Source organism: Carcharodon carcharias, chromosome 29 (assembly GCF_017639515.1).
Source record: "Carcharodon carcharias isolate sCarCar2 chromosome 29, sCarCar2.pri, whole genome shotgun sequence".
Classification (NCBI taxonomy): Eukaryota; Metazoa; Chordata; class Chondrichthyes; order Lamniformes; family Lamnidae; genus Carcharodon; species Carcharodon carcharias.
Genome location: NC_054495.1, coordinates 425,271 through 441,704, shown reverse-complemented (window position 1 = coordinate 441,704; position 16,434 = coordinate 425,271). Strand labels below are relative to the sequence as shown.

Sequence of the window (16,434 nt, the reverse complement as noted above, 5' to 3'; positions counted from 1 at the left end):
CACCACCATTCATGACTGTTTGTGGCAGGTCCGCAGAGCTTAGATCTGATCCATTGTTTGTGGAAATGCTTAGCTCTGTCTATCACTTAGACTGCTTACACTGTTTGGCAAGTAGTCCTGGGTTAGCTTCAGCAGGTTGACACCTCATTGTGAGGTATGGCTGGTGCCACTCCAGGCATGCCCTCCTGCACTCTTCATTGATCCAAGGTTGATCCCCTGACTTGTTAATGGTAGAGCGGGTAACATGCTGGGCCATGAGGTTACAGGTTGTCGTTGAGTAGAATTCTGCTGCTGCTAATGGCCCAAAGTGCCTCATGAATGCCCAGTCTTGAGTTACTACATCTGTTCAAAATTATCCCATTTAGCACGTTGGTAGTGCCACACAACACGATGGAGGGTATCCTCAATGTGAAGGCGGGACTTTGCCTCCATGATGACTGTGTGGTGGTCACTCCTACTGATACTGTCTTGGACAGATGAATCTGCGGCAGGCAGGTTGGTGAGGATGAGGTCAAGTATGTTTTTCCCTTTCATTGATTCCCTCGCCACCTGCCGCTGACCCAGTCTAGTAGCTATGAGCTTTAGGACTCAACCAGCTAGGCCTGTGGTGGTGCTACCAAGTCACTCCTGGTGATTGACATTGAAGTTCCCTACCCAGAGTTGATTCTGCACCCTTGCCTTCCTCAGTGCTTCCTCCAAGTGATGTTCAATATGGAGGAGTACTGATTCATAAGCTCAGGGGTGTGGGGGGCGGTGGGTGGTGGGGTGGTGGGGTTTGCCACAGTACATGGTAATCAGCAGGAGGTTTCCTTGCCCATGTTTAACTGGATGCCATCAGTCTTCATGGGGTAAGGAGTTGATGTTGAGGACTCTCAGGGCAACTCGCTCCTGACTGTTTACAACTGTGCTGTCACCTCTGCTGAGTTGGTCCTGCAGGTGGGACAGGACATACCCAGGGATGGCGATGGTGGTTTCTGGGACATTTTCTGTCAGATATGATTCCGTGAGGATGACTGTGTCAGGCTGTTGCCTCACTAGTCTGTGAGACAGCTCTCCCAATTTTGGCACAAGTCCCCAGATGTTGGTAATGAAGGACTTTGCAGGGTTGACAGAGCTTGGTTTGGCTTTATTGTTTCCGGTGGCTAGGTCGATGCTGGGTGGTCTGTCCGGTTTCACTGCTTTTTATTGACATTTTAGTGGTTTGATACAACTGAGTGACTTACTAGGTCATTTCAAAGTCAACCACTTTACTGCGGATCTGGAATCACAGAGGCATGACCAGCTGAGACAGCAGCTTTCCTTCCCTAAAAGGCATTAGTGAACCAGATGGATTTTTATGACAATCGAGCATTAGACTTGTAATTCAAGATTTTTATTGAACACAAATTCCACCTGGTGGTGTTCGAACCCCAGTCCCCAGCGCATTACCCTGAGTCTTTGGATTAGCAGTCCAGTGACAATATCACAACGTCACCACATCATCGTGAAGCTTCATATCTGAGAGAGAGGCTCATAAATTTCAATAGGAGTCAACAGTACAAAACATTAAACAGGCACATATACCAGATAGATTATTATTTTATGGATGTATAGTAACAGAATCTCTGGGATATTTGCTTAATATTACACACTCCCTGCTGTAAATATTATAAATAGCAATCAGTTGTCAGGCAATGTGGACACACCATGTATTTTCTAAGATCCCTGAGTTTTTAGATTTCTAATGCAAAGAATGCCTCAATTATAAAATATACACCACCCACAGGTGAACTTTACATACAGGCAGTGTGAGCCTTACAAACGCACACACGCACGCATACACAAATGTACACACATAGTGAACGTTGAATACAGCAATATCCCCGTCTCTCATACACACACACAGCTCACCTGCTTGCAGACTTGTCCGTGGGTGTTCGTACAGAGCCTCAAGCACAGGGTTGGGCACAGCTCTGGCCAAACTTGAAACTTCTTACTTGCATCATCTGCCAATCTTCAAGTGGTGGGCTTGCCCCTGAGTCAGGAGAAAGTCTGGGGGAGGACATAGGCCCTTGTCCAGTCTGGGTATCAGATAGTAGCCAATCGGGGATGGGCTGGGAGAAAGTGGTATATTGCACCAGCTTGTGAGGGTACTGGTGCCACACAGCAGTAGATTGGGAGAAGCATTCAACAGCCTGAGAAAAACATTATTAAAGCAATTGAGCAACATGACCAATCACAGAGTCAAACTCCTTTTAATTGCCAGCCCTGTCTCCATAGGCCATGTGGTACCCCACGTTGGCATGACAGTATCTGCCACAGTTGCTGCAGTGGAAGACTGTGGGTTGAGAAGGTGCACGATTCTCTGGCCTCTGGTTTCTCTGGGCCCTCTTCTTGGCCAGCCGAGCTTTTTGTTTCTGCTCGCTTCTTCCCTAATTGCCCTTGTTCAGCCTCTAGAGGTCACAGCCATCAGCTGTCTCCAAATTGACAAGTCAGTATCTACCATCTTCATATCTCCCTTACAGGTGTCCCTTACAGTGGTGATATGGACACTGAGGGGGTCGGGACCCAGTGGCCACTTCATCGTTAAGAAGGCCTTTGGGTATATGGCCATTAACCATCCGATGAACGTGGCTGAGCCAGCACAGGCATCGTTGGCTTAGCAATGACAGGAGGCTGAGGGAATTAGTATGTTCCAGGATTTCTGCATCTTCAGCCGTCTCCTGTACAGAACTGAGACCTGGACAACATACACTCAGTAGGAGAAAACACCGAACCGTTTCCACATTCTGTGTCTCAGACATATTCTCAGCATCTCTTGGCAGGATCAGGTCACCACCTTAGAGATCCTGGAGCGTGTTAATTCCATCAGCATATTCCCACAAACAACAATGTGATAATAACCCAGATCATCTGTTTTCAGTGACTGAGGGCTAAATATTGGCTCCAGGACAACAGGGAGAACTTTCCCTGTCCTTCTTCCAATTAGTGGTTGGGGTGATGTTGTCTTATCTACCTGAGAGGGCAGACTGAGCCTTGTTTCACTGTCTCATTCAAATGATAACTATGACAGTGCAGCACTCCCTCAGTACTGACCCTCTGGCAGTGCAGCTCTCCCACAGTTCTGACCAGCTGATAATGTAGAACTCCCTCAGTACTGGTGCTCAAGAAAGTCAGCATGAAATTTGTGCTCAGCTCTCTGGAGTGGCTCTGTGAACTCAGACTCAGAGCTACTCACTGAACCATGGGGAAGCCGTGATATTGGTGGAGGCTTCAGTCCCTCACACCACCGAGTCTTCATTACACACTGTAAGGGACAGGGGAATAGGCAGGACTGTCCTTCCCACACTTGGAACATCCATTTTCAAAAGATCAGAAATAGGAGCAGGAAGAGGCCATTCGGCTCCCAAAACTTGTTCCATCATTCAAAATAGAGGGTGAAACATTAAAATGCAGTGCTGTCTTCCTTCTGAGGTGGATGAAAAACTTGCAAAGCCACTATTACGAACCAGAACAGAGAACTTTTCCCTGGTGCCTTAGAAAAACCAAAATGGGGAAGTGGTGGTATTGTCACAGGGTTCGTTTTCCAGAGACCCAGGGTAATTCTCTGAGGCGCTGGGTTCACATCATGCTTTGGCAGATAGTGAAATTTGAATTCTATAAAAATCTAAAATTAAAAGTCTGATGATAACCACAAAACTATTGTCATAAAAACCCACCTGCTTCACTAACATCCTTCAGGGAAGGAAATCTGCTGCTGCCCTTAACTGGTTGGGCCTGCAGGTGACTCCAGACCCACAGCAATGTGGTTGGTTCTTAAATGCCCTCTGAACAAGGGCAATTGGGATGTGCAATAAATGCTGGCTGAGCCAGCGACGCCCACATCCCATGAATGAATTTTTAAAAAAATCACAAAAAGCAAACTCCTTTTTCTGATGGCGTTTCTGGGAGCTTCTTTGTGTAAGTTCATTGCCCTGTTTCGTGCATTACAACTGTGACTACACTTCAAAAAACAGTGTTTCATTGGCTATAAAGCATTTTGAGGCGTCCGTGGTCCTGAAAGGCGCTATATAAATGCAAGTCTATGTTAAAAGTTGCTGCACGGTGTCCCTGCAAAGACGCCTTCCCTTCGCTAGGTGGCGCTGCTGCTCCGTTTCTATTTGCCGGTAGAGCTGGAGAGCAGCGCCATCTCCTGGCGGAATGAGAGTCCACGTTGAGGATTGAACCCTCACTGTCAAAACTCACACCTGAAGAATGGATGTTGATGTGGGGCTAACAGAGGGCGACAGGTATCCACATGCCTTCTTCTTCGGGGACCGGCTGTCATCCCAGCCGTGGCCGTGGTTCAATCCTGCCGCTGCTGGGACCGCCGAGCTGCCGGCCAACCGGATGGATCGTCGAGGCTCTCCGAAGCCGGGGAGGGGGGCAGAAGTCTCACCCTCAGCCCATTAAAAGTGCAAAATGCCTGCAGAACAACCGCTTTATTCATGGGGCGGGCAGACAACAGACTATTTAGTCGGTGGTGGGGGTGGGGAGTGGGGTTGATGGTGGTGGGGAGAGGGGTGGTGGTAGTGGTGGGAGGGAGGAAGGCGGTGCCCCCCCCCCCCCCCCACCCCAAAACCCGGCCCATTAAACTCCCAGATGGCTCCAAGAGATCCCACGGCCCCCCGATTGGAAAGGGGAATCTTCCTGGTTCATTTGCCAGCGTCGGGGGCATCAACCAACACCCAGCCATGAATCTGCCACGAAAGGCGCTATAACCCGCGTGGGTGGGGACAGTTCGCTCAGTTGGACAGACGGACAAGACCGTCAGACCTTGGAGCGGAAATTAGGCCATTCGGCCCATCGAGTCTGCTCCGCCGTTCAATCAGGGCTGATAAGTTTCTCCACCCCATTCTCCCGCCCTCTCCCCGTGACCTTTCATCCCCCTTACCAGTCAAGAACCTGTCTATCTCGCTCTTCAATACACTCAATGACCCGGCCTAACGTGTGATGCAGAGTAACACCGACAGTGGGTACGACTCTGGTCCTGGCTCAGGTGGACCTGGGACCTGCCTCCTCTCTAGCCCCCCCTCCACCCCACCCTCCACCCCCCGAGAGTGGGGACAAGGGCAGCTCAGGATGAAGCTTTATGGGCCTGTCTTCAGGGTAGAGCATTCCCGGAGTGGAAGGCTGGAGAATTGTTGGCCTTTCTTTAATGTTGGAACCACCTGGAACTGAGGATAAAAAACTGAAACTGGAAATTACCATTGGAGTTATATAACCAGCTTATATTTCAACTCTTTCTTGGACTCGAACTCAAGTTCTGTCGAAGGGTCATGAGGACTCGAAACGTCAACTCTTTTCTTCTCCGCCGATGCTGCCAGACCTGCTGAGTTTTTCCAGGTAATTCTGTTTTTGATTTCCAGCATCCGCAGCTTTTTTGTTTTTATCTTGTTTTGTGTCTCTCCTGTTGTCCCCCTGTCCCCGGCTCTGAGCGGATCCCTCTCTCGGGGAATGGATGGAAAGGAGCTGCAGGTCCTGTCAGTGTCTCACACCCGGGGGGGGGGGGGAACTTTACATTATCTTCACCGGGATTCAACTCTTTATCCGGGGGGGGGGGGGGGGGGGAAATGGATGGAAAAGGAGCTACGGGTCCCTCAGTGAAAACCGGAGCGGGAACCGGGAGTGGGAGCAGCGACCGTGCGGTTCCTGCTGCTGATACCGGATTAAACTGTCCGGATTGGAGAGGGAACAGAATCAGCAAAAAATGACATCGGGAGAAAATGGCCGCAGCGAACGTAGAGATTCTGATTGACAGGTCGATCCTGCAGGTGATTGGGTCCTGATTTGTGTTGGGCGGGGTGAACACTGATTGATATGGCGATCCTGCAGTTGATTGGGTCCCGTTAGAGCTTTGCAGTGTGAACACTGATTGACATGGCGATCCAGCAGCTGATTGGATCCTGGCTTGTGCTCGGCTGGGGATCACATTGACAGGGTGGTCCTGCAGCTGATTGGATCTGCTCTCTGCTGGGCGCGGAATGTGGGCGGATTGAGCACTGATTGACAGGGCAATCCGGCAGCTGATTGGCTTTGCCTCTGGTTTCGCTCCTGTGGGTGGGGAGGACACATCATCCCGTCGAGTCTGTTAAAGTGACAAATTCTGGAAACACAGCAGATCAGGAGGGAAACAGTTAATGATTCCAGTTTAATGTTGGTGCTTTTCTGTTTTTAGTTTAAACTTGCAGCATCTGCAGTATTTTTGCTTTTATTATAACAAGTTTTCTCTCTCTTCTGTTCCCAGTCCCACATTCTTCAATAAAACCTCCCAAACCCACAACCTCAGCCTCCCCGAGAAGGACAAGGGCAGCAGGAGCGTGGGAACAGCATCACCTCCAAGCTCCCCTCCCAGTCACACACACACCACCTCGACTTGGAGATATACCGGCCGTTCCTTCATCGTCACTGGGTCAAAATCCTGGAACTGTCTCCCTAACGGCTCCGTGGGAGCTCCTTCACCACACGGGGCTGAAACGGGTGAAGAAGGCGGCTCATCACCACCTTCTCAAGGGGCGTCTCGGGATGGACAATAAATGTCGGCTTTGCCAAAGACACTCCCATCTCAAGAATTAATATATTATTGTAAAGATTCCTTCCACTCCTTTTACGTCCAGTAGATTGTGCTCCATAAGGAATATTTTTTATATGGACAAGTCCTTATCCTGACTAACAATATGCTACCAGGAGTGTCTGGGTAGATATAATGGGTGGTGGGTTGATTTCCACTTCAATCAGACACCAGTTCCCAGCTGGATGTCAACCCAGTATCAGAATCTGGAATTCTCACCTACGCTTGCCGGGGTAGAGGGAACAAAGGATTGGAAGTGACAAGGGATTGTAATAAAGAGGGAAAAACATATCTGGTGAAAAAGCCACAGTCATGAGGATGTTCAGTGTGTCTCGGACACTGAACCTAGACAAACAGCAACTAAATGGAGCCATGAATGTGTCCTTGCTACTGAAGTAAACTCAATCACAACAATGAGGATGTTCCAGTTTATCTTGAAGTGTGGATGCCATTAAGTCTTGTGTCTTGAGGCCACACTGACAGTGAAACATGTTCCGAATCATAGCGACAGGAGGAGAGACCCCCAACCAGCAGTTCAACGTATCTCAGACAGGTAAGTTCCAATTTCAGTTTTCTCCCATCACTTCAAAATGATTCCAACATTAATGACAGACCTGTGTTTATATTGCTTCTTTTCTGGTAATCTACAGCACTGTTAGGGATGTTGGTTGATGGCCAAATAAACCAGGAGGAAGTCACCTATTCTACTTCCAGTATTGGCTGTAGGATCACTTACATCCATGGGAGAGGGCAAAAGGGACCCTCAGTTTAATGTCTCAACTGAAAGACAGAACTTCCAATAGTGCAGCACTCCCTCAGTGCTGCAGTGGGAATGTCAGCATTTTTTTGAGCTCAGGTCTGTGGTGTGGGTTTTGAACCTCACTGTCGGGGGGTTCAGGGACAGGGACGTGCTGTCTTTTGGACAGGACATTGAACCAAAGCTCTGTCTCCCATCTCAGATGGATAGAAAAACTCCCACAGCCACTGTTTGGAAGAGGAACAGGGAGTTTCTCCCTTGAGTTCTGATCCAACATTTATTAGGTAACCAGCATCATGGAAAACAGAGCTGGGTTTGTTTCTGATGCTTCCAGTTTTGGGAGGTCGCTTTGCCTACATTTGTTCTGTTATTTCCTTCTTTACAGCAGTGACTAGACTTGCCTCGAGGTGTTGAAGGCAGTATATAAAAGTGTGTTTTTTTCACAGTTGCTCAAAAGGTCCCCTGCAATACTGACCTTATTCATAGCCATAGAGGTCTACGGCACAGAAAAAGACCCTCCGGCCCATCGCATCTTCTCCGGTCAAACAATTATCTACCTATTCTAATCCCATTTTCCAGCACTAGGCCCATAGCCTTGTATGCCGTGGCATTGCAAGTGCACATCCAAATACTTCTTAAATGTTATGAGGGTTTCTGCCTCTGCCACCCTTTCAGGCAGTGAGTTCCAGATCCCCACCACCCTCTAGGAAAAAAATTCTTCCTCACAACCCCACTAAACCTCCTGCCCCTTACCTTAAATCTATGCCCCCTGTTTATTGATCCCTCCACCAAGGGGAAAAGTTCCTTTCTGTCTACCTTATCTATGCTCCTTATAATTTTATACTCCTCAATCATGTCCCCCCTCAATCCCCTCTGCTGCAGAGAAACTAATCCCAGTCTGTCCAATCTCTGCTCATAACTGAAACTCTCCAGCCCAGGTAACATCCTGGTAAATCTCCTCTGCACTGCCTCTCGTGCAATCATATCCTTCCTATAATGTGGATTCCAGAACTGCACACAATACTCTAGCTGTGGCCTAACCAGCGTTTTATACAGTTCCAGCATAACCTCTCTGCTCTTATATTCTATGCCTCGGATAATAGAGGCAAGTATCCCATATGCCGCCTTAACGACCTGATCTACCTGTCCCTTAACGATCTTATCTACCTGTCCCGCTACTTTAAGGGACCGGTGGACATGCACAGCAAGGTCCCTCTGATCATTGGTACTTCCTAGGGTCCTACCATTCATCGTGTATTCCTGTGCCTTGTTTGTCCTGCGCAAGTGCATCACCTCACGCTTATCCAGATTAAATTCCATTTGCTACTGATCAGCCCATCTATATCTTCCTGTAATCTAAGGCTATCCTCATTATTTACCACCCCACCAATTTTCGTGTCATCCGCGAACTTACTGATCAACCCTCCCACATTCAAATCTAAAATTATTTATATATACCATAAACAGCAAGGGACCCAACACTGATTCCTGTGGAACCCCACTGGACACGGGCATCCAGTCACAAAAACACCCCTCGACCTTCACCCTCTGCTTCCTGCCACTCAGCCAATTCTGGACCCAGTTGGCCAAATTGCCTTGGATCCCTTGGGCTCTTACCTTCGTCATCTCCCATGCAGGACCTTATCAAAAGCCTTGCTCAAGTCCAAGTAGACTACGTCAAATGCATTACCTTCATCTACACACCTGGTGTCCTGTTCAAAAAATTCAATCAAATTGGTCAGACATGACCTCCCCTTAACAAAGCCATGCTGATTGTCCTTGATTAATCCCTGCCTCTCCAAGTGTAGATTAATTCTGTCCCTCAGAATTGCTTCTAATAGTTTCCCCACCACTGAGGTTAGACTGACTGGCCTGTAGTTCCCTGGTTTATCCCTTCTTGAATAACAGTACCACATTGGCTGTCCTCCAGTCCTCTGGCACCTCTCCTGTGACCAGAGAGGTACTGAAAATTATTGCCAGCACCCTTCCTAACTCCTCCCTTGCGTCACTCAAAAGCCTGGGATACATTTCACCCAGGCCTAGAGATTTATCGTCTTTTAAGCCTTCTGTGCTAATTTCTTTAATTTTAACAATCTCCTTCTGCCTGATTTCCATACCCACGATGTCCCTCTCACTTGTGAACACCGACACAAAGTATTAATTTAGAACCTTATCTATGTCTTCCGGCTCCACACACAAATTACCACTATGGTCCTTAATGGGCCCTACTCTTTCCCTAGTTATCCTCTTACTCTTAATGGTACTTGTAAAATAACTTTGTATTTTCCTTTATTTTACATGCCACTGTTTTTTCTATCCTCCTTTTTGCTGTCCTAATTTTAAGTTCCCCCCTACACATTCTATACTCCACTTGGGCTTCCGCTATTTTAAGCCCTCAGTATCTGCCATAAGCCTCCCTTTTTCTCTTTATCCAATCCTGTATATTCCTCGACATCCAGGGTTCCCTGGATTTGTTGGTCCCACCCTTTATCTTTACTGGAATATGTTGGCCCTGTACTCTCCCTATTTGCTTCTTGAATGAGCCCCACTGCTCTGATGCAGATTTACCTAAAAGTAGCTGCTCCCAGTCCACTCTGGCCAAATCATACCTGACATTAAAATCAGCCTTTTCCCCCAATTTAGAACTCTGGTTTCTGGCCCGGAGTGGGGAGAATAATGTCCCAGCCTCTGCCAGGTTAGAAGCTGCTTTTCCCCTGAAGGGATTGGAGTAAATCAACAATCCGACTGTCAGCTCCCGGGAAACTGTTCACCTCAGCACCAGGGGGAGAGGGAGGAGAGACCAGGAATGTTTCCGCCCCCCCCCCCCCCCGACCCCCGTCTGAATGGAGCTGGACACAGGCCCTGCCTTTTTCTCATTCGGTCTGGTGAATGTGTCTCTCATGTTGTCCTCCTGTCCCTGACTCTTTCCAACAAGCACCAAGATGTAGCTTGGCTGGTGGTGAGAAAGGCCCTTGCCGTCAGATCCTTCCAACACGCCAGGAGTCTCACCCCCTCTGCACGCTGCCCTCGAGGTGGCTGTGGTGGGGATGAGACCATTGTTCACCTCCTTGTGGATTGTGCCTTTGCAAAGGTCTGGAGAGAGATGCAGTGGTTTATGCTGAGCAGTTCTGTGACACAGGACTCTGTGCTCTACGGGCTGTTCCCAGGGACACACACGGAGACAAACATCAACTTGGTGAATGACGCTCTTAGGTCTGCCCGAAACTTGTTGGTCTTCCAGCGCAAAGAATTGTCCCCGAACGAGTGTTGCAGATTGGCACATTTCAAAGTCCAGGACTAGGTGCTGAGGGACGCACTTAAGCTTGGGGCAGCTGCCGCAAAGGCCCAATGTGGAACGGTCGCTGTCTAAGACCTTTCTGCCATCGTGAACCGAGGGGCTTGGAACTGCTGAGAGCCCCTCAGGCTGTACAGCTCAAAATGAATGTGTGCATTGAATACTAATTGTATTATAAATGTATTGAAGCACCTCAGAGAGCAACATGACGTATGTTGATAACTCCAATCCCATTGTCTGATTGTCTGCATTGACCATATTGAAATGATTTGTAACATTCATTGATTGTATTGATGTACCTTGTGGTCCATGTGTAAAAGTTGATTCTGATTGTACTTATGTGATGGTGAATTTGAAATGTTTTGGAATGTTCTTCCAGGTATTTTATGAATAAAGTATATTTTTCAAAAAAAAGTTTTCCTCTTCGCAGATGCTGCCAGACCTGCTGAGTTTTTCCAGGTATTTTTATTTTTGTTTCAGATTTCCAGCATCCGCAACTTTTTGCTGTAATTTTTTTTTCACAATTGCTGAAAGGATTCCCTGCAGCACTGATCTTTATTCACCTCACCATCTCCTGGATAAACCCCTTTAATACAGGAACCAGACTCTGGGTTTATTCTCGCGGAACCGATTTCAGATGTTTTTGGCGCGTCGGCATCACGTGATGTTCAAAACTAAAAGCTCGGGACGGGTGCGGGGCTGGATTGTCACATTGTCAGTGAGTTGGGGGCGGGGCTGGATTGTCACATTGTCAGTGAGTTGGGGGCGGGGCTGGATTGTCACATTGTCAGTGAGTTGGGGGGGGTGTTGGGTCAGGAATAATGACCCAGCCTCCGTCAGGACAAGCCGGGTTAAAAGCTGCTTTAGCCCTGAAGGGCTTGGAATAAATCAACGATCCGAGGACCGGCTCCAGGGAAACTGTTCACTTCAGCCCCGGGGGTAGATGGAGGAGAGACCGGGAATTATTCCCCCCTCGCCCCCCACGTCTGAATGGAGCCGGACACAGGCCCCGCCTCTTTATGTTCGTGTTCAGGTCAGTTCCATGTTCATGTAACTGAGATTTAATTTTCTGCTGATTTTGATGTTTTACTGATTTCAATACCATCCGGTTATTTTTAATTCTGGCGGATTTTATTTCTCTCCCTCCGGGATTGTGTTTCTAACCCGTTTGTCCCTCTCCTGTTGTCCCCCTGTCCCCGGCTCTGAGCGGATCCCTCTCTCGGGGAAGGGATGGAAAGGAGCTGCAGGTACTGTCAGTGTCTCACACCCGGGGGGAGGGAGGGGGATCCGGGGGGGGGGAAACTTTCCTTTATCTTCACCGGGATTCAGCTCTTTATTCTCCGGCTCCTGGTTGGATGGACTCGGGGACACTTCATCCTCTCTGACCGGGATTATTGGACAGTTTTCACCCCTTGCTGCAGGGCTCAGACTGAGGACTGGAGCCCGTGTCCCGGGTGGAGGGAGGGAGAGCCCAGGGTTCAGACCGGACCATGGGCTGGGAATGAGGGTCTGTTACTGGAGACAGTGTGTGATTATCCAAAAAGTCGGGAAAGTGACCGGAGCAATGATGAGGATCAGGTTGGAGTGGAGGGAGAGACGGAGACAGAGGGAGAGACAGACAGACAAAGAGCGAGAGTCAGGTATTTGCTAATAGCAACTCCGGGCCAGTCTCAGTTTGTGCAGCGGGAGAAGCCATTCATTCTCCGCCGGCTCGGTGCGCATGCGGCTCTCCCGAGCCCGGGCTCTTTCTCCAGCTCCGGGCCGCATGCGCAGATTCTATCTTTTCCCCAGGGGTCGGGGATCAAACCCACGCATGCGCGTATTACGTTCCTCTTCAGTCATCAACCTGATCAGGAAGTGAGTCTGTTGTAAAGCGGGTAACTGTGTTTTCTTAATAAAAACAAAAAAACTGCGGATGCTGGAAATCCAAAACAAAAACAGAATTACCTGGAAAAACTCAGCAGGTCTGGCAGCATCGGCGGAGAAGAAAAGAGTTGACGTTTCGAGTCCTCATGACCCTTCGACAGAACTTGAGTTCGAGTCCAGGAAAGAGCTGAAATATAAGCTGGTTTAAGGTGTGTGTGGGGGGGGGGGCGGAGAGATAGAGAGACAGAGAGGTGGAGGGGGTTGGTGTGGTTGTAGCGACAAACAAGCAGTGATAGAAGCAGAATATCAAAAGATGTCAACAACAATAGTACAATAGAACACATAGGTGTTAAAGATAAAGTTGGTGATATTATCTAAACGAATGTGCTAATTAAGAATGGATGGTAGGGCACTCAAGGTATAGCTCTAGTGGGTTTTTTTTTTATTTTATATAATGGAAATAGGTGGGAAAAGGAAAATCTTTATAATTTATTGGGAAAAAAAAAGAGAAGGGGGGAACAGAAAGGGGGTGAGGATGGGGGAGGGGACTCACGACCTAAAGTTGTTGAATTCAATATTCAGTCCGGAAGGCTGTAAAGTCCCTAGTCGGAAGATGAGGTGTTGTTCCTCCAGTTTGCGTTGGGCTTCACTGGAACAATGCAGCAAGCCAAGGACAGACATGTGGGCAAGAGAGCAGGGTGGAGTGTTAAAATGGCAAGCGACAGGGAGGTTTGGGTCATTCTTGCGGACAGACCGCAGGTGTTCTGCAAAGCGGTCGCCCAGTTTACGTTTGGTCTCTCCAATGTAGAGGAGACCACATTGGGAGCAACGAATGCAGTAGACTAAGTTGGGGGAAATGCAAGTGAAATGCTGCTTCACTTGAAAGGAGTGTTTGGGTCCTTGGACGGTGAGGAGAGAGGAAGTGAAGGGGCAGGTGTTGCATCTTTTGCGTGGGCAAGGGGTTGTGCCATAGGAGGGGGTTGAGGAGTAGGGGGTGATGGAGGAGTGGACCAGGGTGTCCCGGAGGGAGCGATCCCTACGGAATGCCGATAAGGGGGGTGAAGGGAAGATGTGTTTGGTAGTGGCATCATGCTGGAGTTGGCGGAAATGGCGGAGGATGATCCTTTGAATGCGGAGGCTGGTGGGGTGATAAGTGAGGACAAGGGGGACCCTATCATGTTTCTGGGAGGGAGGAGAAGGAGTGAAGGCGGATGCGCGGGAGATGGGCCGGACACGGTTGAGGGCCCTGTCAACGACCGTGGGTGGAAAACCTCGGTTAAGGAAGAAGGAGGACATGTCAGAGGAACTGTTTTTGAATGTAGCATCATCGGAACAGATGCGACGGAGGCGAAGGAACTGAGAGAATGGGATGGAGTCCTTACAGGAAGTGGGGTGTGAGGAGCTGTAGTCGAGATAGCTGTGGGTGTCGGTGGGTTTGTAATGGATATTGGTGGACAGTCTATCACCAGAGATTGAGACAGTGAGGTCAAGGAAGGGAAGGGAAGTGTCAGAGATGGACCACGTGAAAATGATGGAGGGGTGGAGATTGGAAGCAAAATTAATAAATTTTTCCAAGTCCTGACGAGAGCATGAAGCAGCACCGAAATAATCATCGATGTACCGGAGAAAGAGTTGTGGAAGGGGGCCGGAGTAGGACTGCAACAAGGAATGTTCCACATACCCCATAAAGAGACAGGCATAGCTGGGTTTTCTTGTTGCAGGGACACAACTTACAGAAACTACTCCTGTTGCTCAATGTTGTTGCTGCTGTTTCAGGTAAGTGCTGTGACTGCTGGAACATTGCAGCAGTGATCAAAGGGAGGGGGAATCAGGAATTCATCTTGCTTTAGGGAGTTGTGTGTACTGCAAGTGGAGCCATTGAGGGAGTGGACACAGTAGGTTCACATCACACACCATGATCATGAGAGCTGAAGGGAAGGCAGTTAATGTCTTCAGATTAACCCCCTGTGATGTGAACAGTGGGATCTGGACACAGTAGGTTCACATTACACATCATGATCCTGAAACTTTTTGTGTGGATTTTGATGGTGAATTCAAAGTGACGACAATGATGATGATGAAGAAAACAGCAACAAAGACAAAGTTTGAGCTCTGCTGCGTTTAGTGGATCTTAATGCTGGTCTTAGCCTAATTCTGGTTTAGCCCTAATGTCGTTGATACAGCAAAATCTCCATCACCTGCTTAACGGAAAAGCACCAGGCACTAGGCCAGAGGTTGCCGATAACTGTTCAGGTGACAGGGAAGACATTGGACCGAGGTACCTGCGGACCGGCATTATTTTGTTAAGCGGGTGCTCATAGAGTCATTGAGGTCTACAGCACAGAAAAAGGCCCTTCGGCCCATCGACTCTGCGTCAGTCAAACAAGTACCTAACTATTTGACGCCTGTTTTCCAGCACTCGGCCCATAGCCTTGTATGCCATGGTATCGCAAGTGCACATCCAAATACTTCTTAAAAGTTGTGAAGGTTTCTACCACCCTTTCAGGCAGAGAGTTCCAGATTCCCAACACCCTGTGGGTGAAAAAATTCTTCCTCACATCCCCACTGAACCTCCTGCCCCTTACCTTCAATCGATGCCCCCTGGTTATTGATCTCTCCATCAAGGGGAAAAGTTCCTTCCTGTCTACCCTATCTATGCCCCTCATAATTTTATACACCTCAACCATATCCCCCCTCGATCTCCTTTCCTCCAAGGAAAATAACCCCAGTCTATCCAATCTTTCCTCATAACAAAAACTCTCCAGCTCAGGCAACATCCTGGTAAATCGCCTCTGCACTCTCTCTAGTACAATTACATCCTTCCTATAATGCGGATTCCGGAACTGCACGCAATACTCTAGCTGTGGCCTAACCAGAGTTTTATACAGTTCCAGCATAACCTGGAGGAGGCACCAACAGAACAAGGAGGCTAACAAACAGTCAAAAGAAAAAACTTAGAGGAAAAGATTACAGAAGGGAAGAGCTGCTATCCAAGCAAGTAGCGGCAAATATCCCAAGCAGACACCAGTGGCAGCTGCTTCTCAGGCGAGGAAGGGCCGAAAAATCTCTACCAACCAGAAAAACAGCAAAGCACCAAGGCCGTAAAGGAGTCCAAGGGTTCCCAGCTGAGAAACACCAGAGGTGGCGAGGGGCCCAGTGATCACCGGGAGCAGCATTGCTGCCAACGTTCCCCAGCTCCAGGAATGTGAGAACAGCAACACAACCAGCGCAGCCCGGCCCTGGGAAACCAGGAGCAGCAACACAACCAGCGCAGCCCGGCCCTGGGAAACCAGGAGCAGCAACACAACCAGCGCAGCCTGGCCCTGGGAAACCAGGAGCGGCAACACAACCAGCGCAGCCCGGCCCTGGGAGTGTACGAGAGTATGCTTCTGGCCGGCAGCATGTCAGAATCCATGAGGAAAGGCATCATCACCCCCAGCTACCATTGGAAGGGGAAAGGGAGGAAATTAGAAATGTTAGACCTATTTCACTGCTGAATGTGGACTATAAAATTTGATCCAAGCTCATTGCCAATCGGGTCACCTCTGCTTTGGATTTGACGTCCAGCCTGACCAGACCTGTGTTGTACCCTGTGGGAAGATCTCATCCCTGAGTAGTGCAAGGCTATGTACAAGACATGGGTGTGGACACCTGCCTCATCAGCCTGGACCAGGAGAAGGCCTTTGACAGAATAACGCAGACCTACATGGTGGATGTACTCTCTAAAATGGGGTTTGGGGAGGGAATCTGCAATTGGATCCAACTGCTCTACACAAACATCACTAGTGTAGTTTCAATCAATGCGAGGGAATCAGAAAGCTTTCCAATGAAATCTGGAGTCAGGCAGGGCTGCCCTCTCTCCCCTATCCTGTTTGTGTGTTGCATAGAATCCTTTGCTGAGTCCATCAGGAAGGATCTGGGAATGAT

General features: G+C 48.8%; 1 protein-coding gene across 1 annotated transcript in view; it reads left to right on the top strand.

Annotated features, from left to right (window-relative positions):
- The first annotated feature begins 4,233 nt into the window (after nt 1-4,233).
- The window catches only part of LOC121270988, a 29,704-nt gene continuing 17,503 nt past the window's right edge, over nt 4,234-16,434 (top strand). The window contains exons 1-3 of the mRNA XM_041176673.1: nt 4,234-4,410; nt 7,095-7,142; nt 14,229-14,283. Of these exons, the coding sequence (XP_041032607.1) occupies nt 4,234-4,410; nt 7,095-7,142; nt 14,229-14,283 (280 nt within the window). The remainder of the gene's footprint in view (nt 4,411-7,094; nt 7,143-14,228; nt 14,284-16,434) is intronic.